Source organism: Biomphalaria glabrata, chromosome 16, assembly GCF_947242115.1.
Source record: "Biomphalaria glabrata chromosome 16, xgBioGlab47.1, whole genome shotgun sequence".
Classification (NCBI taxonomy): domain Eukaryota; kingdom Metazoa; phylum Mollusca; class Gastropoda; family Planorbidae; genus Biomphalaria; species Biomphalaria glabrata.
The window spans coordinates 21,193,249-21,217,755 of record NC_074726.1 but is presented as its reverse complement, the minus strand read 5'-3'; the positions used below and the strand labels follow the sequence as shown (position 1 = coordinate 21,217,755).

General features: G+C 32.4%; 2 protein-coding genes across 6 annotated transcripts in view; one reads left to right on the top strand and one right to left on the bottom strand.

Moving 5' to 3' along the window:
- Positions 1 to 1,238: 1,238 nt before the first annotated feature.
- LOC106078878 (protein phosphatase 1K, mitochondrial-like) lies at positions 1,239 to 12,589 on the bottom strand. 4 transcript variants are annotated; one of them, XM_013239935.2, is made up of 7 exons: positions 12,524 to 12,589; positions 7,615 to 7,914; positions 5,682 to 5,873; positions 4,105 to 4,305; positions 3,740 to 3,922; positions 3,028 to 3,158; positions 1,239 to 1,642 (listed from the first exon to the last, which is right to left on the bottom strand). In XM_013239935.2, the coding sequence occupies exons 2-7, from the start codon at positions 7,838 to 7,840 to the stop codon at positions 1,376 to 1,378; spliced, it is 1,200 nt and encodes a 399-aa protein (XP_013095389.2). In that variant the 5' UTR covers positions 7,841 to 7,914; positions 12,524 to 12,589; the 3' UTR covers positions 1,239 to 1,375. The 4 variants fall into 4 exon arrangements, with proteins under 4 accessions (XP_013095389.2, XP_013095385.2, XP_013095387.2 ...); XM_013239931.2 differs by lacking the exon at positions 12,524 to 12,589 and adding an exon at positions 12,326 to 12,343; XM_013239933.2 differs by lacking the exon at positions 12,524 to 12,589 and adding an exon at positions 12,304 to 12,324.
- Positions 12,590 to 12,601: 12 nt separating this feature from the next.
- The window catches only part of LOC106078877 (cilia- and flagella-associated protein 65-like), a 46,735-nt gene continuing 34,829 nt past the window's right edge, over positions 12,602 to 24,507 (top strand). The window contains exons 1-10 of one of the 2 annotated variants that reach the window (XM_013239928.2): positions 12,602 to 12,762; positions 14,028 to 14,291; positions 15,571 to 15,709; positions 15,855 to 15,988; positions 16,145 to 16,259; positions 18,326 to 18,410; positions 18,551 to 18,705; positions 21,354 to 21,467; positions 23,369 to 23,477; positions 24,061 to 24,176. In XM_013239928.2, coding sequence (XP_013095382.2) covers positions 14,050 to 14,291; positions 15,571 to 15,709; positions 15,855 to 15,988; positions 16,145 to 16,259; positions 18,326 to 18,410; positions 18,551 to 18,705; positions 21,354 to 21,467; positions 23,369 to 23,477; positions 24,061 to 24,176 — 1,209 coding nt within the window. In that variant the 5' untranslated portion in view covers positions 12,602 to 12,762; positions 14,028 to 14,049. Of the gene's footprint in view, positions 12,763 to 12,921; positions 13,000 to 14,027; positions 14,292 to 15,570; positions 15,710 to 15,854; positions 15,989 to 16,144; positions 16,260 to 18,325; positions 18,411 to 18,550; positions 18,706 to 21,353; positions 21,468 to 23,368; positions 23,478 to 24,060; positions 24,177 to 24,507 lie in introns of those variants that run through there. The other variant, XM_013239927.2, reaches the window with a different exon arrangement.

Below are 24,507 nucleotides of genomic sequence, written 5' to 3'. Positions count from 1 at the left end.
TTTTAAAACTTTAAAAAAAAAGTCAATGGATATCAAAATATCAGCCACTCTAAATACTTACTAAATAAAATTAAGCACAATTGGAAAAATCCTGAATTTAAAAAAATTGAATACATTACCAGCATTAAAAACATGAAAACATGATGTTATACAATACTTGCTATGAACAATTTTTAAAAATTTCCCGCTGCACAAGAGATAAAAAGAACACAGTCATTATTCGTTGAGAACTCAAATGTTTGGGTTAAATAAAAAGACTCTGAACATGAGGGAAACAACAGTTCGATTCTGAAAGGGACTGCTGGGAGAATTTTGACAAGCAATGCATCATAAACGACTCTTCAATGAAAAGCTTCTGTCAATAAGGACTGCAGTCAATGCATTTAGAGCCTGGAGTTTTTCTCTCGCAACACATACATTTCTTGTGTGGCCAGTGGTAGTCAGGCAGGTCATGGCTTGTTACAGTTACATTCAAACCTTTGATCTTCTCTAATCTTTGGGCTCAACAGATATGGCACTAAGTCAATAACATAATGGACAGAGAATATATTGTCTTTTTATCACAACTTCAGAAACATTTATTTTAAGCCATCTTTTCCTAATTTACTTAGATAAATATAAACAAGTAATATAAGGCAAAATAACCTACTCTTGACTTTGGTAGTCTGACACTTTATAATCCAACACAGTAACCCACAAGGCACCAATATCGATTCATTAACTCTATCTCTCCGTAATTATTTTCCATTTGTATTTCACTAGCCTGTTAGAGTTAAACTTCAATAAAAGTTTTCTCTTAATCAGAAAATGTTATAATTGATATAGATAAATGTATGTCCTTTTTATATAACACAAATTAAATTTTACAAACCCAAAAATTAAGTTAACGTAAGGGGTCAAATTAATGATGGTATCATCAATCAGGAGAGAAAGAGTTAACTTCATGTAACTAATGTATACCATAGTATGATGCTATACGCATGAAAATAACGCTTTAAAAAACCTATAATTTATTTATTTTATTTTTTATGTACATTTTTAGAAAGTAACTAGAATTGAATTGTAAGTAAGTATGTGGAAACAGAAATCATAGGTCTGGAATTGTTTTAGATCAATAAATTATTTTTTTTCGTCTATTTTAACATTAAAAAAAAATACATTTTAAAGTCTAAGAGAAAGCTTTAATACATCATAAATAGAATTTTCTTGACATATGCAGTTAACCTTTAATGTTCAGTCAACTGTCAAATTATCAAGAGTCAACTGTATTCACTCATCATAAATAGGAGTATTGGAGTTACAATGATTCAGAATGTTTCATAAGTCTCAAAGAAATTATTTACAATTGAATTCAAACCTTCACTGCAAGATTTACTTAATAATTACGCGAATGTGTCAGAATGCGACCAAAATTCATATGAACACCAGTAAGCTTCTGGTATTTCCCCCAAGCCCCAAGGGGAATAACTATTACTGTGACATTATCTTCCGATCCGAAATGCTGTGCTTGGTCTGAAAGACGATAGCAGGCTTCATCAGGGGTGTCAGTGTTATTGACAATGTTGACAATTTCTTCATCGCTGATGGCGAAACTTAACCCATCAGAACACATAACAAGAAAAGCATCTGATCCATGTTTCACCTATATTTGAACATATATAATGGTAATAAAAACAAAAAAAAAAATATATTGCAGAGAAATAAAATACATACAAAAAGTAATTCTCTAGTATATTTTTAAGACAAAAAATAACTTAAATTTGAGAACATATAGTGAAATAAAGAAAACGCAAAGCTTAAATAATTTTTATAAGAAGAAAGTAATCTTCCACTTGAAACTTTAAGATCCATGAGATAAGTCATGCAATGGAATACTATTTTCATGTTTTTGTAACCTTTAATTAACAATCAACTAGTGAGAAAAGTGAACTTAGGTGCATATTCAAATTTCAGTAAAAATGTTAAATCTCAACCATCAAGTGAACCTTGCACTCTCAGTTTGGCAGCCAAGTTCCTTTTTTCCCTATAAAATACAGTTTCCCCTATAGACCCCTTATCCATGAGCATTATGTAAAGCACATCTGTCTTTGAGGCAGATGGTTAACGAGAGTGTTTTGTGGCCAGCGCAACAAATAACCATCTTTAATTTCCTTAAATAATGTAAGGTATGGATTAGATTTGGGTGGACTCAGGGTGTCCCAACAATCCCTAAGTTCAAAATCCCATTTTTTTCCAAGATTCCAACTCGATTCCAAGTTCAAAAACAAAAGGCCAGGGAACTTTTACTTAGCGCCCCCCCCCCCCCCCAAAAAAAAAAAAAACAAAAAACAAAAAGGATTTAGCAAGTCATGCTTGTTTGTTAGCAGTACAAGTTTTATAATCAGTAAAACAAAAACTCTGCCAGAAGTATTCTCCTAAAAAGAGGCTTAGGCCAGGGCATAATACTCTCTATTTCTGAAACTTTATGACTGTCACGGGTGAATTATATTGTTATCTGAGAATCATATGAGTACTAATAACATAGGAATAAAATTTAAAAGAAAAATCACGAGAGACCTCACAGGATTAATGGGTAGTTGAGTGAATAGTTGCATGTTTTATTCTATGAACATGGTTCAGTAAAAGGATCTTAAGAGATTGCTATGTGAAGTTTTAGCTTAAATATTATAATATGTATACATGTAAAATGATAGTTGTGAGAGGTACATTTAACTTAGATGCAACATAGATTATGTATATACTGAAAGGTTATTTTAGTCTATAAATTTCATTCTGTTGATATTAGACTTATTTTGCTGTGTTATAACTCAGTTAGTTATGCAGCGTCAAACAATTCCACCAGCACATAATTCAACATCTACATAATATACTAATGAACAAGAAGCCAAAGCCAAGTCTGCAATGGCAAAAGTTGAATGTTAGAACATTAAATGTTAGTGTATGTAGTTTTACCTTCCTTGGAAAACTATTTATTTTCATCAATGACTAAACCAACACATGAAAGACATATGTATAATGGGAGCTCACCTCTATGGACCTAAGTTGTGGCTGTGCTGTCACACCAAAGGACTTGAGTTCAACATCTCCCAGGCTTCTGGTCATGGCCAGTCTTCCATTGACATGAGCTACACCTTGACTGTTGTGAATAATGTGACCACCTTAGAAATGAAAAATCAATAAATTACATTAAGTAAAGAAAAATAAAAAACAAGATTTTTAACATGATAAGGAGTACTTTAATATAAATATACAATGTGCTATTTTAAATGGCATCCTTCATTAGCATCACAAGTTAGTATCATTGTACAAAAGGACTCATAGTTTTAACCTATATTCCATTCTGTCACTAATTAGGACTAAAACAGAAAGATTTAAAAACTCCTTTATCCCACTATCGGTCAGAGTGTTACAAGATCAGCTGTCATCATCGAGAAGTACATGGAAGTCAAACTCATAAAGCGCTGGTTGTGAATGTGTATGTGTTTCATGAGTGGATGTTGTTCGAATTTTTCATCCATATTGTTTTTGTAAAGTAGTTACGCTGAGGTTGTCAATTGTAGTCAAACTGAATTTCCATTTGATTGGATCAATAAAATTATCTTATCTTATCTATCTCTCTTATCTCTTAATAATGAAAAAAAAAAGGAATGTCAACAATATCAGCTTGCTAGCATCATTTCCACTCAAGCAGACATTCACGCTGCATTTTGACTATAAAAAAATGATGTTTTTTTTTTACCTTTACTTTTTATGCGACTAGCTTCTTCAGAGTTCTCTGGGTCATGATCTATGGATAGCCTAATTGGCTTTCCCTCTCGGCACAAAATAGCAATGCTGTCACCAACATGCCCTACCACCAACTCTGTTGAGTTTCTCAGCAAGCAAACAGTAGCAGTTGTGCCAGTTTTAAATAAATCATCATCTGAAGAAACAAACGGCATGTTATTGTATTTAGTAGATAAGATTTTTTTAAAACTGAGATTTGAATAATGCTATTCAGATCAATTCAGTCTTTATTTAATGGTTTGAAACTGAATAAACATGACATGTTACATATAATAAATGCAATAGTTCACTTGATTGATATATTTATATGTCACTGACCTATATGGTAGTAAGTCAAATTTCTGGCTAAGAGATTGTTCATGTCACAAAAAGATCTCTTTAAAACTTCCTTTAGATCTTCTGTTTGAGTCATCCAGTAACATAAGTGGTCAATGAGATGGTCAGATGCATACTGGGCAGCATAGGAACCTCCATGCCCATCAAAAATACCAAAATAGAGGAGTTCTGGTCTTAGTTCTTCTGTAGTAGGAAAAAAATGGTACTTATTAATACTGTTATGACTCTACATCGCTAATCATCGGCCATCTTCCTTCCTCTGTTCTCTATTATGTCCTCTGGTACACAATGTCGTGCCAAATGACAGTGCGCAAACAGAACGTTTAATAATCAATTATAAACTACAACTAGAGCCAAACTTTGAATCACAGCTCAGGTCTTCTTGTTTACATCGCTAATCATCGGCTATCTTCCTTCCTCTGTTCTCTATTATGTCCTCTGGTACACAATGTCGCGCCAAATGACAGTGCGCAATGTAGAGTCATAACAATACAAATAAAAAATAAAGACACAGATAAAGTGAGAAATAAAGTTAAAAAAGTAAAGTACCCTTACAGTCCCTGCGATCTAAAGGGCAGATGATATAAAGGTCATCTTTTTCTGTGGCCCATGGTTAACATGTGGCCAGCACAACGACCAACCACCTTTGCTTTCCCCAACTAATGTTAGGTACCCATTAGAGCTGGGTAGACTCAGAGGCACCCAAAGATCCTGAAGTTAAAAATCCAAGTCTTCACCAGGATTTGAATCCTGGACTTCCGGTTCAGATGCAAAGAGTTTTACCGCTCATCCACCACTCCTCCTAAATTACTTAAGTACTAATTAGAAAATAAACAAGAAAATCATAAAAAAATACTTTAAAAAGGGACTAATTAAACTTATACTACCACATCTGTCAAGTACAATTTCTTTCCCTTGTTCAATATAATAAACAAAAAAAATTAATTACGAATAGTTAATTAACTAATTGTTTGTTTTTTTATTTATTCTTGTGTAGTGAGGTAAACGAAATAATAGTGCAAAATTTCAGATTGGATGTGGGAGAAATAACATGTACTAACTTTTTACCAGACAGACAGAAAGAGTGAGCTGATATAAGCTTTGAAAAAACATGCATTATGACATACAAAGTTAAAAATGAGAACAATTGTCAAAATTTATCACTGGTCTTATGATATAAATAAGAAATTGAGTCATAAAGAAGGAATGGGCTTATTCTCAATTTTTTATATATGTCTGGCAGTGGTTTCATTCTACTAGATCATATAATTATATCTTTGGGATTTTTCTATTTCTCTACTGAGAAGTATCTTTTTCCAGGTTTTTCTCACAACAATTGAGAAAGTACCCGGTATGTTACTTTATTTTGTATTAACTGCTGCTAAGACTAAATATGACTGATTTATAACCTTGGCTTGGATAGAAGTAGCAGTTTTTTTATTTTTTTATTAACTTAAAACAGAAACTCTGTTGCTCTGGTACCTAGTTATTATTAAACATTTTATGAGTTTCATTTTAAAACTATTAAAAAAAAAAACAAAACAAGATCATTAATTTACCCAAGACATAGCGGTCTTCATTCACTTTTCGCCTTCCTAAGGTAGATGTCCGTCCTATCTTTTCCAGTGGAACCCGTGGAATTAATTTACCTTTCTTGACACTCTGCTCATACAATATAGGCAAGGTTAGCCTGTTGTTCCATGATCCTAAGGTATCAAAGTTGACACCTCTTGTTGTGCTCCCTTTGTTTTCTGAAGAATAGAGTGTCTACATTTTAAATAATGACTCTTTAACCAATAACAAAAATAATGTAATTATATGTACAATTTAACTGGACACAGATATACTTGCTAACCATCTTCTTTTTTTTTTTTTTTGAAGTAACATCTTTTTTTATAAGATAAATCAGCTGTATTTATGAACTTAAGAAGTGGTGACGACATGGGAAATAAGTGACTTATTGCTAGGGCAGATACATTTTACATTGATATTATCAATTTTAAATTTTCCTGACATAATTTTCCATTTTTTAAATTATTATTTACCATTTCACCCTCATCATAATTGAACTCTGAGTCAAGGCTTGACAGGTTCTAGAATCCACTTTTAAAAAATCTTTTTGGATTAAAAGTATTGTAAGTGTGAATTAGTATACATGTTAATATTTAGGTTAAAGGCAAGTAGCTTCCAACTTGTGGTCTTAAAGTATGGCTCAGATATTGAGTCCAGCAGAACTGCTTACACTGATAGAAGTGTCAAAGGTAAATATCTTGTGATTAAAACTAAATGTTTCTGGCACAAGGGGCTAATAAGCTTTGATAACCAACTCTGAATCTAAACCACTACTACCTTGCAGCTAAAGTCAAACATGGGAAAGGCCTCTAGAGTCAAGCCTCAGAAAAAATCCGGAGTTTCTGACACTTAGACAACTTGTAGCACATACTGCTACACTCTGCCAGACCCTTCAACGCCTCGGATTCCAAATTTTATTGGCTTTTTACTGTTTCTTAAAAACTCAACACCTGCAAGGAGAGGCAGGAAATATTTTGTGTGGGCTTCAATGTTCCAAGGATAGTTAATATCTAGGTCCTTCTTTGAACAAAGGAACAAGATAAACCATAGTCATTATATGATTGAAGGAGCTTTGCTAGCATGAAACTTCAACTGATCTTTGGCGGCTTTGACAAGTACAAGACAGCTTATTGTGTGACTTAAATTGGACTAGCTCTGATAAAAAGCAAGAAAATATACTTCCCATAATAATTATGGCATTACAATCAGAAAGTAGCCAACTGGTTAGTGAGCTTAACATTTCTCTAGACTTATTAAAATAAATAGATCAATGCTGATTCTAAATATTTCTGAGAATCCCAATGACTGACTCATTAAGTGATATCCAATTAAGATTATTGAAAAAATGACAATGTAGAGAATCCAAACCTCCCCTGCCTTCGTGTTATACCCAAACATGGGAAAGGCTTAGGGAGACAACCCTTAGGAAAAATCAAGAAGTTGGTGACCCTAAAGCATCTTGCAGCATTCAGTGCTACAGCTTGACAGAACCTTCAAGCTACTAATCCCAAAAATGTATTCAAGTATTGGATATTTGCTGCTCCTATGTACATGTGGCGTGTGGAGACCTGCTGCGTGTGTGACATCAATCTGACCATAACTAACGCCCAGGCTTTCATCTTGTGCTTTTCAAAGCCCTAACCTTAACAACTACAGAGTACACTCCAGCTTTGCATTTGGTGTTGACAAAACACAGAAACAAAAAAACAAAAGAACTTTACATTCATTTTAGATGTTAGGAAATATAGTCTTTAATAATTATTTTAATTTATTTAATTTCAAAATTATAGATCAAAATATTTCTAAATAAAAATGTCATCCAGAAGCCATGATTAGCATAATTAACTTTTATGAATGAATTGCAACGTAGAAATAAGTATATATGTTAAAAATGCCATGAAATCATGAATGATACCATACCTGGATCTGACATATGACTTGCTAGCTTTCTTTGCCTGACACTGTCCCATGTTGGTGGTAAGGACAACAAAGAGTTATCACAATTAGACAGCCTGTGAAGCCTCTTGACCAAAGATAGTCTACATGCACATTGTGAGTTTTTAGACTTGCTTACATTTACCAATGTGCGGTAAAATTTAGCTTCAATTTTCCAAAATAAAGTACTGCTGAATGGAAATGTTGACATTCAGGCAGATCAGACAAGATGTACAGACTCTAGTCCTTTTCACTTTATTGTAAGGCTGAATTTAATATCTGAAACTATATAAATTTAAATCTAGACAAAACATTTTTTATACAATATATGTTAGAATATATCTGATAAAATTAAGTTACTTTAACTTTAGGTATGCACCTCTATCAACTTATCAAGTCATTCTGCTTTATTTGTAACTTTGTCAACATGTTGGCTGGTTCTAGTCATGTAAATAAATACCCCAGATCTAAAATAAAAAGGTTGTCATTTTCACTAATGATGAGCAGTAGGTTGAATACTCTTTGCCACTAGAGTAGAATAAGAATCTCTAGAGACCTTTTCACTGATTTCCAAGTCATATTGTTATTTATGAAATTCAAATTAAAACAAAACAAAATAAATTTAATGTTCATTACATGAATTCAACAAAAAAAAAGGCCTTTTAGTAGGCTGCTTTAAAAGCAAAAATTTTGATATTGGGCTTCACTTAGAAAGGTTTAACATTAAAACTTCTCTGTTAATGATATATCCAGTTTTTATTAGAAGATTGGCAACCTTGCTGAAACTTTTTTCCAGTAGATATGAAGATGGAAAAAAAAATTGAAACTTTATGGGGATATTTCATTTTATTTGATAGGTATAATCTTTTGAAGCCAGTGTGCAGTTTTTCGGACTTTGCGGACAAACTTCTCATTGTGAGGCTGAAGTGAACATTTTGTCCACTGCAGGTCTATTCTGAATTTTATCTTTAGTATTCAAAAGTATCTCAAACCTTTATCTATATTATCAGGATGTCACTGTCTAAATGATCATCCAACCTAGAGGGTTTCATGCGCGATTACTTAAAACTTTGTTACATAAAAGGTATTAAGGCAGTGAAGGAAGGAATGAAGCCAAATTTTAAATAATCAACAAAGTACTGACTGTATTTCTTTTTTCTTTCTTATCTTTAGATTACAGACGTTACCGAGGTACATCAAAAAAAAAAAAAGAATTAGATCTATGTCCTACGCATTTCACATGTCAATCTAGTCATGCATGTTAATCAATGAATTAATTAAAAACTCTAATTGCCATTGGGTTTTCCAGGCTGATTCAGGCAGCTCATTCCATTCTATAAAGTTTACAAGACAAGACTAATGGCACAAGGGAAGAAGGAGCACTTGTAGTTGTATGAATTAGTTCTAATTAATAAATAAATACTTAGATCATATCTATAGACTAGATCTAGATCTAATTAATGTCATTTTTAATCCATATATTCTAGCTAGATGTAGTCTAGATCTAATATAAATTTAATATTTACTAATAAATAAGTCTAACTAATAGTTAGTAATAGATCTACATTCTAGATTGACTAGCTAGTAGATCTACGAATCTATGTACATCTAGATTTAGATAGTAAGATTATATATTAAGATATGTCTAGACTCTAGATCTGATCTATAATAATAATAATAATAATAATAGGTAATTTCCTATTTCACGGGCAGGGTCACCATTTTGAAAAAGGTACAACAACAAACCAGATTGGCTGTATATACTTTTATTGTGCTGGTTTCTATAATTATAATTTACATATAGAGATCTCTCTCTCTCTCTATATATATATATCATAATATATGTATATTATATCTATATAGTAGTTTATTTCATTTGGACATTACATGAATTCGGACATTTGCTGTTTTTTGTGGTAATTAAATAATTATTTTAATATTTATTATAAAACTAGCACGTTGTATAATGTGCTTGTTCATTTTCCAATGATTCTGACCCAATTTCCTTCCATTTAGCTGTCTTTTTATGTAAGAAAAGCTATTTCAAATGTCTAAGTCAATTAGTTGTTTTTTCTTATGTTACTGGGATGATTTTACCTCTTCCTAGGGTTAAGACTACATTTTTTTATTGTCTAAGTCTATACTAATGACCCTGGCAATACTTATTATGTTTTTGGAGCTAATTTATTTGATTCATAAGCCAAGTTGTTTGATTCCATACAAAAGAAAATTAATAGAGGTGTCGGAATTAAATTAAGATTTTCTTACCAAAATTTATTTCAGACAGCCAGTTTTGGACATCAATGTTAATTTCTTCTTCTTCTTCGTTCTCATTGTTATGTTGGAGTGTTCATATGACTAGACCAATACATGAGATGAACTGCGCAGTGGTTTCCAAATCAGGGAGCTCTCCATATAGTTTTCTTTCTATTGGGGTGATTTGGGGCCAATGTCTTATACGGGCCTCTTGATAAAGAGAGCAGTTTTGGAGGACGTGGTCGGCATTTTCTGGTGATACTCCACATGGGCAGATTTCACTGGTTCCAATTTTGAGCTTCTGGTACATGTGTTGTCGCATTCTGTTGTGTACGGTCCTGAGTCGAAAGATTAGATGTTGGTCTTGTCGGGATAGCTTATTAAATAGTAAGCGTCATCTTTCTTGTGATTTGGATGAGAGCTCGTCCATTTCTCATTTATTTTGTTAACAATTAATTTCTTCATTTCTTCTGGATAGAGTGCAGAGTTTATTTGAGAGTTATTTGGCGAGTGTGTCAGCCTTCTCATTTCCTTCTAGTTGTATATTGCTGATATCCGTTGAATAACAGTTTTTTTGCCGTTGTTGTTGAGCTTTGTAAGTGCTGTTCTGAGGTTTTTAATATAAGAGGAATCAGAGTTTTGCAAGCTTTGGAGGGTTGTTGTTTTTGCATCGACAATCTGACTGTGAGGGGAACTTGGATGATTTGCTGGCATGGTAGCAGCTAGTGCTTCCCTTTCTGCTCTGTGACTGTCAGAGAGCTCTCCAGTTGCAATGGATTTTTCTAGTTTTCCTCATCTGGCCATTCCATAAGTATTCCAGCTCCTCCATTAGTGGTGGCTATATGGGATGAGCCATCCGTGTAAACTCTGATCCACTGATTGCTAGGGTAATTGGTATGTAGAAAACAGTTCACTATTTCCTTGAGCTCTGTTGGTCTGTAATCAGATTTTCTTTTTATGTTTTCAATATGGTCCCTTATAGAAGGAAGAGGGCTTTCGTCCCAGGGTGGAGATTCGTTATAGTGTATCGAGGATTCCAGAGTAATTTTTTCAAGTTGGTGTTTAATAGGGTGTCGGAATTAAATTAAGATTTTCTTACCAAAATTTATTTCAGACAGCCAGTTTTGGACATCAATGTTAATGATCTTATATTATATTTGTTCGTTTGTTGTTGTTTTTTTATAGAGAATAAATGGGCAAATGTTTGGAGTGAGCTTAGTACATTGAATGAAGATAAATGCTTAGATCTAGACCTACTAGATAGATCTATATTTATATAGACAGAATATAGGGGATTCAGTTAGGCAAGAATGGCTATCCTAACCTGTACTATACTACAAACGATCTATTAAATTAACAAACAAAAAAAACACATTGAACACACATCTAATCATGCAAACATAAAATAAGTCTAAAAGTCGGTATAGAAGTCCCAGTGACCTAATTTAGGTAGAATAAGTGTGTTCATATTTTTATTTGTTCTTTTTATGTATAATTTGGAAACATCTTAATGATTTAATGTGAGGAGCTATGCCAGGGGATCTTAAAATTTTGGTTAATGTTAATATAGAATTAAAATCTGAGTTTATTGATGCCTAAATATAGAGACTGTCCGAAATAAATTATGGCGTCCGGAATCAAATAATGTGGGTCAAATTTGTCTGAATTAAATGAAAACACACAGCCTCTTTGACCATAAATCTAAAAACAAATATAGGTTAGGAATACAAATATAAGTAGTCATCTTTATTCTCCTTAAACTAAAGAAGATTTTGATACTTCATTTTCTTTTCTATGTCGAACCATTGTAAAATAATTCGCTGTCAAAGTCAAACTTGGACATATGATATATAGATTATTTATAGGTGTCAGAATAGCATAAACTACTCTAGACTTTCTTATAGATTCTAGATCTATAATAAATCAATAATCTATTATTAGATCTAGAATATTATAATATATCTAAATTCTAAATTTAAATACTATTATTAGTATTATTTTAATTAGACTGTCTCTATTAGTATTATTTAAATTTTAGTAGATCATTCTGATCTAGATTTAGTCTAGTATTATTAAATTTAAAAATTCAAAGTTACAAGTATTATTATCTAAAATATCTATTATTAAGTATAATTAAGCCATTAAGTATTATTATATATATTATATTTATAATTTATAATAATATTTATATATACTATATTATATTATATAGTTTATATAGTAATATATAGTTTATAGAATAATAGAATATAGATCTATATATATTAAAAATATATTAGATCTAGCATAGAATACTATAGATGTAGCTATTTCAACTCTAGAATTTACTAGTCTAGATCTATATATATTGCTGGTTAGACTAGATCTAGAACTAGAGCTAAACTAGTGTTTGTAAACATTAGCTTAATAACCACTAACCAAAGACATTAATATCACTGACCTATCATGTTTAGCTAGATCTAGATAACGTTGTTTCCGGTTCATTCAAAACATTTTAGAGTTACTCCGAAAACAAGAAGTTTTGTTCATTGATGATTGTTGTATAAAGTATAATGCAGTGATTGCATTGATGTATCCATGAAAGTCGTAATGATTAAATTAAACATCTATTTGAAATTTGTACACTTAAAAATCATACTTGCTCATAGCTCTAATAGATTGGATGTAGCCTACAAGTTCTAAAACTATTTGTTCGATTTTCTCCATCAATAGAAACGCATCTATCTAAGTTATAGCAATAATCTCCCTTGTTGCTAGGACAAGCATTGTTGATCTTAAGATGTCTGAATGACTTACTTTTTAAATTTACGGTAGAGCCATACTCTGATTGATTCTTGGAAATGTTGGCTTTGCGCTAAATTATTACAGAGATAGACAGTAAGCTTTTTTTCAGTTAAAATACATTTTAAAAATGTATGCGTTATTACCATGCGTCATAAAAGTGAATCAACTAATCATAGACTAATTAGACAAAATCTCACACATTCACAACTTAATTGAACTTTGAATGTAGCCTAAATATTGTCACTCATTGTATTGATTTAAATTTAATATAGATCTTTTAGAAATGTATATTTATTATCTATTGATCTATATGTTATTCTGTATGTACATGTAAGTTACTTAAATTATATATAAGAAAAAGATCTAGTTTTGGTTATTAATCTAGATCTATACATATTAAAATTAAATCTAGTTTAGCTCTAGAGTCTAGACTCTAGACACTCTAGTGAAGTCTAGTCCCAGCAAGAGTATAAATTTTATTAATTAAATAAAAATTTGAATTCAAAGATTTAAGAATCACGTTAAAGTGCACATTTCATCATCATCATTCCTCATGGAACATAGGGCCTCAGCAAAAACACGCCACTCTCCACGGTCTCTTGCTAGTTTTTTGATGGCTTCCCAGCTCTTTCCAGTCCTCTCTGCTTCCTCTAGTATGCTGCATCACCATGTTCTTTTTGGTCTTCCTCTATGTCTTGTTCCCTGAGGGTTCCGCTCTGTTGTTGGTATCTTTTCTAAAGATGAGACCAATCCATCTCCACTTCCTCTCTAAGATCTGCACCTCTATATTTTTCTGCCCACTCATCTCCCACAGTTTGGTGTTTTCTACTTTGTCGTACAAGTGTATTTTTAGGATATTTCTCAGGCATCTGTTGATGAAGGTCTGTATTTTTTTTGTTGTGGCTTCAGTTGTTCTCCATGTTTCAGAGCCATACAGTAGGACCGCCTTGACATTAGAGTTAAAGATTCTTATTTTAGTCTTGTTTGAGATGTGCAGAGATTTCCAGGTTGGTTTTAGCTGTGTAAATGTCAAAGTACAAATTTGACAAAGTATAATAATTTATAGGTCTATTTACATATATATTATAATACAGAGAATGGTACGCTACCTAGTGGTAGTAGCCTTGTGACCTTAGTGATAGACAGTGTGCATAACATTTTTCAAAAGAGGCCTTCAATGGGAAGTTTTACTCTACCAATTTATACAGTATGCCTAACTGGAATCAGTAAAGTTTTGTAAATAATATTCTATACTGTACACTTTTTGTTTTTATTTTCACCTTGAATTGATTTGATGATTGAAAATCTTGAGTAAAATTTTAATGATATATTATAAAATGAATGTATCATATTCACAGAGTGTACATTTCAAAACCAATAATGCCTACTTTAGACATCACTACACAACAAGCTTTGCATGTTGTCTCAGATAACATCAAAATGGAAACCAACACACCTCCCAGCATGTCTCCAATAAATCCTTTGGTCTCCGACAAGGTGAACTATTTTGGCATTGAAGTCTTAGACAAGATTGTTTGGAAAGCATGGCAACATAGTTCTGAGTACACCAAGACACTTGTGATAAAAAATTTGAGTGGTAAAACTATGAAGTTAACTTACAGGTAGGTCATTTGTAAAATCAATCATTTTAGAAACACTTTAGTAAAGTAGCAATAATACATAAAACACTGAATCATAATTTACAAGTAAAAAAAGAAAACCTAATAAAATACTGAGAAATACACAGATAAAGGTATATTTCTTATTCTGTATGCTAGGACAAAGGGCTTATTTTTCCCTTATGCCACTAGAACATAGAATAGGTTGCCTGAATCAGCCAAGAAAACAATGACTTTGCAGAGTTTAAGACTCTTATTAACATGCATTAACATACTAGTTAACAGATATATTGGTTTGGAAGGAAACTCTGTAATTTAAAAGAAGAAAGGGTTTCTAGGTATTGAAATATCCTTCTTGATCTAAGATTCATTTTAAGTTTTTTTTATAAAGTTTGTTAAAAATTAGATTTTGTTTAGATCTGTTTAAATTTTCTAAGTTGTAGTGTTTTCAAATGATAACTATCATGTATTAGCTAATTTTAAAGTATACAATAATGCTCACTAATGTATTTATTACAAAACTTATATCAACTCACTCCGTTATGCTGTCTGTCTCTTTATCTAGTAAAAATGTTTGTACGCATTATTTCTCCCACACCCAATCTCGGATCGAGCCGAAATTTTGCACAATTATTTCTTTTACCTTAAACACAAGAATCAATAAAAAAAAAATTAACCAATAAGTTAATTATCTATTGGTAATTAATTATTTTGTTTGGTATCTTGAACAAGGGAAAAAAATGTAATTGACTGAAGTGGTGGTATATGCTGAATTAATCCTCTTTATAGGGCATTGTCTGAGTGTTAGTGAATACAAACCTGAAAAAATAGGATGAGATTATAGAAATAATAGATAACTATACAATCTTCCATGTTCATAAGCTCTCCACTGTCAGAGTGGTTACCATGTTGGCTTGAGAAGCCTGAGAAGGCTTGAGCCATGAGTTCGAATTCAGGTCATTACCCCCTTTTTTTTATCTGTATAAATGTTTTTTTATTCTTAGTTTAGATCTATAACAAATTTAATTAGTTAACTTATCCAAACTAATTGATACAAGTATGTTTAATATTAGCTTTGTTTGTTAAAAAGTATTTTAAAAATTTTCTTATTTCATTTTCTGAAAAGATTGCTCTTCCTGACAATTAATCATTCATGATTTGAATGCCACATTTCATATTTAGCTTTTTTTTTTTGTTATACTGTACAATGCTATTTGAAAAGTAAACTTAGAGATGAATGCACATTCACACACATAAAAAAAGCTTGCTATTTTTTTCACAGAGCACCTGAAACAAGATTTTTTGCAGTAGATTTTCCAAAGCCTATTTTTCTTAGCTCTGGAGCTAGTCATTCAATACTTATTGCATTCAGACCTTTGGAGAATATTGTGTATAATGATAAAATAACTTTTACTTTGAAGGTAATTTCTTTAAAATTGTAGATGTTTTACTAAACTTTATTTTTCTTGAGCATTAAATTACTAATCTTTGTCCCTTAAGGGTTTGGTGCTTTCCTTTGTACCTTATCCCTTTTCTTTATAATGGCTGAATATTTTGTGTTGCCAGGATGGAAAAAACTTTTCTGTGATTCTCAAAGCAGTTTTGCCTGCAACAGATATTAGCATTCCAGTCAATTTGGACTTCCAGATGTGTGCTGTTAGAGATTCTGTCTCCATTTCCTTTGATGTTTACAACACAGGGTAATTACAAAGCCATTAAATAGCATTACAATGTTCTTAACCTCATTGTAAGCCTTCACCTTTACTTAAGACCTTTATACATACAAAAAGAAAAATTGTAACCCTCTATAATTGTTTTTTCAAGATGATATTTTTTTCTTGTATATGTTAATGTAGTGATCTAGATACCTGTTTGTTGTGGGATGTTCAAAGTCCTTTTGTCATTGAACCTGTTGAAGCTGTTCTTGCAAAAGGTAGTAGTGTCCAGTTCAAGGCTACTTTTAAACCTGAGGTAAGTTTTGTATTAGGTTGTTGAATTGATTTTACAAAATACAAAACTCTTTAACTTTTAATGTTTAAAATGTTTAAGGGTTTCATAAAAAAAAACACCAAATATATGTAAATATTTTTATTCAAGTCTAAACAGTTTATATGCATACAATATTAACTTTGAGTTATCAAATAAATTTTAATGAACATACATTGGCAACAGCATGACTAGGGGGAAGGTAGAGATCAGGTTTGAATCCATGTTTTGAAGGTGCTAGAATTTTGGAAATTTTTTTTTTATTATTGTTCAGGTGTGAGAACTGATAGCCAGTGGGAAAAATCTTGTTTGTAATACAAATAGTTTTTTTAATGTAAAACTGATTTACTTGTGTCAGTTAGGGGTGTACCGGATAGTCGCTCTGGCTTCGGCCAAATATTCAGCAATTTTTCACTATTCTGTGAAATTCGGCTTCGGCCTTTGAGTGGGGTAGTTACCATTTAATATTCTTTAACTCTGTCACGCTGACCAGACATCTGTCTAGATGTGCGGGTATTTCTCCATTCTCCAGAGGTAGAGATGAACAGCCCCCACCTTCTTTTGTTTGTTTAGTCCATAATATTGAGTTATTAGGGGGCTGGACTTCAAGCCACATCTCTACACAGGTAACAAGGGTAGAGATGAACAACTCCCACCCCCTTTTATTAGTTTAGTCCATCACATTGAGTTCCTTGATAGACAGGTGACCACAAGTCAAATACAATGGACGTAGGTACTCTCTAGAGGTCACACAAGGGAAAGGAGTTTGTTTACTTAGCTAATCTTAATTAGGGGCTGGACTTTTAGCCACACCTCTAATGGGGTAACCGGACAATGAGTTTGCTTAATCACAATCACGTGGCTGGACTACAGGCCACTCCTCTTCACCAATGCCTACTTTGCTTACTTGGATATAAATCTCAATTATAAAGCTGGACTAAAGATCACACACCTAAACGAGTGACCTTTTGCTACTCAGAACACAAACCAATTTCATAGCCCATTAAGCCAGTAACTAATTATTTTGTAGAAAAAACTACAAGGCTCAGATTTGTGTATATTAGCGTAAAAGACACGGCCAAGCCTATCTTTATAGGGAGAGCTAAACACCCCCTACTCCTTAATTAATTAATTTTTTCCTTGACACTCAATTTATTGATAGACATTGACACATTTTTTAGCCAGAATGGAAAAACACACCATGCTAAGAAATCATACTACACTGTAAATAAATATTACAGTTGATTTACTTTATCTAACGTGTTAACTTGAATATTACTCCTGTGTTAAGTGTCTTGATTTGATAACGATATTCTTAATAATTTGAGAGTGTCAAGTAACTCCTCATTATTATTGTTTTTTTTTAAGTACAATGCGTACTTAGCCACTATGTATCAGGCCAGGTTGACTTTTTACACACCTGACACCCATATGCTTACTATCCTGCACTTTTGTAACAGATACAGAAACGGCGATAAAATCAGTAACAATTAAGGAAGGTGTATCAGTATTAAGCCCTTGAACCAGAACCGGTCCTTGGACTTTAAATTACAAGCCTGGTGATCAGTTGTTGGTCTGAAATTCATGAATACATACAGCCACCCACTATACAAGCCAGATTGCACTTTACTTTTGAGAGATTTACATTAGTAACTAGTAAAATATATACTTACATATTTTACATTGACCCTCCCCCACACACCCTTTACAGTTGGTGGCCTCATACATAAACACACACTCATGCTACACAGATTAGTTAATTAGGCCTATCTGTTTGTAGATACTGTTAAGCTTTAATTCATCAATCAGTAACATGGTTTAAAACAATAAGGTATATAAAAGAAAAAAAAAGAATAATATGAATATAGGTATTTTATTGAACAGTTTTGCAAAATGTTCAACAAACACAAGCTATTTTCAAGACATGAAATCATATTTTACTATTCGGCAATATTCAGCTCCAGCCGAATATCAAAAAGTACTATCCTGTGCTTCCCTAGTGTCAATACAGAGAAAATATATTTTGGCTTCACTTATTCTTCTTTTTATAGTGTGCTTATGTTTATGAAGTAACAGCTATTTGCGAATTTGGCACAGAGTATGAGTTTTCAAGACCAACTATATTTTATGGCATTGGTAAGCTATGTCATTTGTCATTCATGTGCATTGTTCTTAAGATAGTTGAAAATGTTTTCTAAAGACACTTCAAAATAATGTTTTCTCATTTTACATGGATAGATTGATTTTATTTTTTTCTAATGATTGCATCTCAACAGGTAAATTTCCTCATCTTCTCGCTTGCCTATCTGGTGTTAATGCTGAAGCAGCCAATGCAAATAAATCTCTTGATGTGGAGACTGTGTTAGACTTTGGAGATGTTCCAGCAGCCACCACTGTTGGCAAATGGGTGGAGCTTCACAACTTAGCACCAGTAAGTCTTCAACAGAAATAACTTATTTGTCTTTACAAATCAGAACAACTACAAGAATTTAAAAAAATCATTTTTTTAAAAATTAACTAACATCAAGAACTTTATTTGAAAATTTTTCATATATTTAAAATTCCAAATAATCATAAGTAGGTAATTTTGCAACATCAAACTCTTTGTTTGCATGCAACCTTAATAAAGGGACATAATTCTTATACTTTTTAATATACTGACTTATTTTTTAACTGAATTAGAGCCTTCAAAAAAGTAACAGAAGTAGTAAACCGGTGTGTTAACACATTTCTAACATGCATATATGCTATGCTATGGATTCCTTCACATGAAAAGCCTGATCAGAGTGATGTCACCCATGGTGACTGGTCATTTAATCCCCAGTCACTTCATCTTGGTCAATTCATCTCTTGAAATGACCATAGATCAGGGCTGGTGAACCTATGGCATGTGTGCCCAAGGTGGCACGCAAAACAATTTTGTGTTGCATGCGACAACGAGGATATTTAGAAATTTGTTTTTTTGGAAAAGTTACGGATATCTCAAATTACCATAATTAATAACGTTCAATTATTTCCGAGAACTGTAAATAATATAGAAGAAGCACTAGTGGATCATATTCCATATAATTTTTTCATATGACTGTGTTTCATTTTGGGAGCATAGGGCATAATAAATTTTTTTCAAGACAAATCTCGTATTTGAACCAGATCTCCTTAGCTTCTGCCATTTTGTTGATACTGAAAACGTGTCGGTCTTACATCGATTGCTAGCATTGCCATCAATACATTTTTATCAGAATAATTACCATAACATGTCATTCTCAAAAATAAAAAAAAGAAAACTTAATGAAGAAGAAGGAAGTGGCAGACCTTTTCAAGAGTGGTGGACTGAAAGATATGGAATGATTCACAGAGAAAACAAGGCCTTATGTGCCATGTGTTTGGAAAGTGTTGTTTGTCGAACATCATCAGTAAAATGTCATTATGAGTCCAATCACAGTTGGGTTTTGAAATGCAATTTGTTGAGTTTCAGTCCAGCGCAATTTGGAGACAGAAATTTATTGAATTACGAATACGACTTGAATTAATTGAATGTGAACGGTTAAATGGATCATTAGAATCTCAGATATTAGTAGAAAATGAGTTTCTTCAAGTTTGGAATGACCTGCCTAATTCTCAGATAAAAGTAGCAACATCCATTCTGTCAATTTTCTCGTCTACTTACTCATGCGAATCTTTATTTTCTACAATGAATTATATTAAATCAGATGCCAGAAGTTGCTTGACCGATGAACTAAGTGCGGCGTGTGTAACTTTTGAAGAATACACGGTATACACCAGATATCAAACTGTTATCGTCTACCACACAACAGCAGAAGTCACATTGATTGACCTGCCCTATGACTTCAAATTTGTAGGTCAGGATAATAAAATTGAATAAACAAGTAATATTGATACTAAGCTGTTTTTATACATGCAGTTGACTTACTGGCTGTAGCACTTCTTTTATATAGCGGCATCATTAGTAGACCTACTGGGCACGCAACAATCTTCATTGTTTTTATATTAAAATTAATTGGCACTCGGACTGAAAAAGGTTCGCCAGCCCTGCCATAGATCAATTGACCGAGGATGAAATGACTGGTAACCGTCACCCACAAAGCAATTCTTCCTCTCTATGCAGCTGATGTTTCAGAAAAAAAGGCAGATACCAATACAGTTGTAGGTTCTGCCTAGGTGAAGCACTGTCTGTGGCAAGCTGCCCAAGGTTCACCAACTCATGTTTTTTTCTCAAAGTTGACTGCAGAAGCTTTTTCCTTGTTTGGGTATAGCAGCAAGGCAGCATAGGTTTAGAGTTTTCCTTCTCCTAAGTGGGTAGCCAGCCAAGGCTCCTGCCTGAAGCTTACTGGCTTAGGCACCAGTTACTTGTCTTTTCTTTTCTTCTGTAGATGATAGCAGTTCCACTGGACCCAATATCTGATCACATATGAAAGCCATATGTTCTAAACTATTCATAACTAACTTAGATTATCTGTACTGATGTCCTATACCTTGTCATAGTTTTGTGTATAAAGTATTGCATTCAAGTTCTAGTTTCCAGCAGGACTAAAGCTCAAAAGTTCTCTGCAATTTAGAATATTCTAATATTTAAGAAAGGAGGCACTGTGGCTTAGCGGTATAGCGCTTGGTTTCCAAGCTGGAGGTCCAGAGTCCAATCCTGGTGAAAACTGAAATTTTTTATATCAGGATCTTTAGGCGCCTCTGAGTCCACCCAGCTCTAATGGGTACCTGACATTAGTTGAGGAAAAGTGAAGGTGATTGGTCATTGTACTGGCCACATGACACCCTTATTAACCATTGGCCACAGAAACATGTGACCTTTACATCATCTACCCTATCACAAGATCTGAAAGGGGAACTTAATATTTAAGAAATCAAACCCAAATTGAAGACAATATGTGTATCATAATACTACTTTTTTTATGGAATAATCAGTGATATTCTACTGGAAAAAAATTGAGGCAAAGTCATCTCTTAAGACAACATAAAGACCAATGAAAAGTACTTATACATTTAAACATTATTTTTGTGTTTTGGTGCATTATGGGTACATTTGCTGTTCTATATCTTCATCAGGTGAGAAGTCTGTTTAAAGTAGAGAAAGTATCTGGCACAAAACAAATGGAAACATCATTTCATTGTTCCATCACTGAGGGCATTGTTCCTGCAATGAGTGCCATGAGAATTCCTGTATGTTATTTTGTTTATATCTAAATATGTTCTATAAGATAAGATTAGATAATTTTATTGGTCCAAGCTAATGGAAATTCAGTTTGACTACAATTGTTCACCTCAGCATTACTATCATAACAATAACATTATAAATGCAAACTAGAACAATATTCTCACACGAAATACACATACACTCAACCAATAGGCTTGAATTAGGCTTCTACGTACTTTTTGGTGATGACAAATGACCTTGAAATATCCTGAAAGTGGAATGTAGGAGATTAAAACTTTTTCTGTTCTAGCCTTCCAGATCTGATGATAAAAAAAATATCAAGAAGAAATTGTAAAATATAAATATGGAAACAAATTTCTGTGGTATCAGTGTCAATATACTTAAATAGTTTTTTTTGGCCCCAAAAAAATTGAGTTAATTATTTTCCTTGTTTTTTTTTTACTATTGATAATACCATTAGATTAGAATATTCCAGTGTGCTAGTAAACTGTTAACTCTATATGCATTGCAAGCAAAAATACTTGCATAACACAATGTGTCGTTGAGTGGACATGTTTAACACAATGTGTCGTTGAGTGGACATGTTTAACACAATGTGTCTTTGAGTGGACATGTTTACCTTATTATGCCAATGCTACTTATAGCTCTGACATTTTGACATATGCTCACAAATGACACTAAAATGCTGTTTTGACAAATTAAAAATCATTGCCATAATTATATGTCTCCTGTTTAGCAGACCACCATTCAGTTATATTTATTTTATTTATTTAGCTGATGTCAGGGTTATGTTAAGGCCTTAGCTCGTTTGCCCGGGCCCCTGACATTCAACCAGACACCTTCGTGCTTACAATAAATAAATGACTCACTGGTAACAATGTAAATATTTAATGATATAAATATAAGTATGATGACAAACTAATGGAGTAATGACATTGAATTTGGAACATATTAATACTGTCAATTTATTAATTAAACAATAATTCTACACCTTGCTATCCCACAACGTACACATTAATGTTCGAAACCACAACACAACACACTGCTGTCTCTAGTCACCAGCGTAGACTTCCAATCCCAAACTAACTCCCTGTAGAAACAAATAGTAAAGACAAACTAACAAAAGGTCTAGTATACTATGGCATCGAAACAACTGCGAAATGCAGTCATGCCTTAGATACTCACCCTAAACAGGGGAACACAGAAGAATCTCAACAAACGTTACACCAGCATAACAAAACCACTCCATAAGCCTACAAGCAACAAGGCAACAAAGAAAGTGCGTTCAAAAAATGTGCACTTAATAAACATTGGTGCTAATACCATAATCTACGCACCGACAGCTGAGAGAGCATGATTTGTGCCTTTTTATCATTGTTAGACAATTTAAAATTATTAGTAAATATGAGAGAAATAGTTATAAACATCCATTTACCTTAGTTGAAACGTAAACAAATATTTCAATTATGGTATTTGGAATAGAAAAAGAAAATATGCTAAGTTTAGACTAAAAATTTCAATCCTCTTGTAATAATGTTAATTTCAAAATAGTTTCTGACTATAGAAGTTAAAGTGATGAGCACAGCATTGTTTTAGATTTAACTCTTTCTCTCCGTAATTATTTTCCATGTTATGATGGAATTATTCATTTTGCTAATTTGTGTTTCTCTATTTTGTTATGATTAAAATTCAATAACTTTTTTGTTTGTTATCAGGAGATGCTCTTTTTATATAACACAAATTAAAGTTTATAAAACCAAAAATTAATTTAATTTAATGGGGTCAAATCAATGTTGGTATCATCAGCCTAGAGAGAAAGAGTTAATATTATGAACTTTGATGTTTTGATGAATAATGTTTTTCAACGAATATGTTGGACCTGACTTTTCTTCATTGCTTCCCACAGCTGTCCTTCTCCCCTCACAGTCCAAACAGTGTCAGCATTGACTACTTCAATGTCATCTCTGTGGGAAACATCAGTCACAGTGAAATCAAATGTATTGGCAGATCTATTGGTAGGCAGTGCTCACAAAATGAGTGCAAATAGTAAAAACATTCTCCAACAATTTTTAGTTGTTATGATCTGAAGAGATTTGAAGAGCCATTTCACATGATTTTGTAATCCTAAAGTTCTTGGCCATTACATTTTGAGATCCATTCATTCTTTGGTGCACTCTCATCATTTCTTTAGCCTCTTTTCAAATTTCTGTAGAAAGTTCTTTGCAAGTCCTAAATAAATTGTAATATATAGTCTTTTTAAAAAAATATCAGTCATGATGTCATGTTTTTTTAAATATCAGTCATGATGTCATGTTTTTTTTAAATATCAGTCATGATGTCATGTTTTTTTTTTAATATTAGTCATAATGTCATGCTTTTTTAAAATACCAATCATGATGTCATTTATTTTTTAAATATCAGTCATGATGTCATGTTTTTTTAAAATATCAATCATGATGTCATGTTTTTTTAAAATATTAGTCATAATGTCATGTTTTTTTAAAATACCAGTCATGATGTCATTTATGTTTTAAATATCAGTCATGGTGACATGTTTTTAAAAATGTCAGTCATGATGTCATATAAAAATATATCCAGGTCCAAAGGTAGAACTAAGCAAGAGCTGGCTGAATTTTAAATTAGTTCAAGAAGGTCAAAAAGTAACCAGAACTCTGGAGATAATCAACAACTCAGATGTGGAGGCTTTTTTTCAGGTTCATAAATCATTAAGTTTAAATCATTCACGACCCATATTAAGTAAAAAAAAATTAATTAAAAATACCGGTACTAGGATATTTCTTGGGATTTTTTCTTAAAGTAAAAAGATAACTTCTCTTTTATGAAAAAATGTGTGTAATACTTTTTACCACTTATTTTTTCTTTTTGTTCTTTGGTCTTGTCTCTTATATTATTTTAAAAACTTTGTTATGATGGTGCATGTTTAATTGAAATAGTAGTACAAAAGATATATAGGATATCTATAAGGAACAGCTGATTGATAGTGGTACTATAGCTCAAAGGGTTCATTATTTAAATAATAATTTA

Excerpts from the sequence above, each read along its gene's own strand:
- LOC106078878 (XM_013239935.2), bottom strand. The coding sequence starts at position 7,840 with ATGTCAACATTTCCATTCAGCAGTACTTTATTTTGGAAAATTGAAGCT. Across the intron at positions 4,306-5,681 it reads TGAAGACCGCTATGTCTTGG|AAGAACTAAGACCAGAACTC; the intron begins GTAAATTAATGA and ends TTCCTACTACAG. Across the intron at positions 1,643-3,027 it reads CACAACTTAGGTCCATAGAG|GTGAAACATGGATCAGATGC; the intron begins GTGAGCTCCCAT and ends GTTCAAATATAG.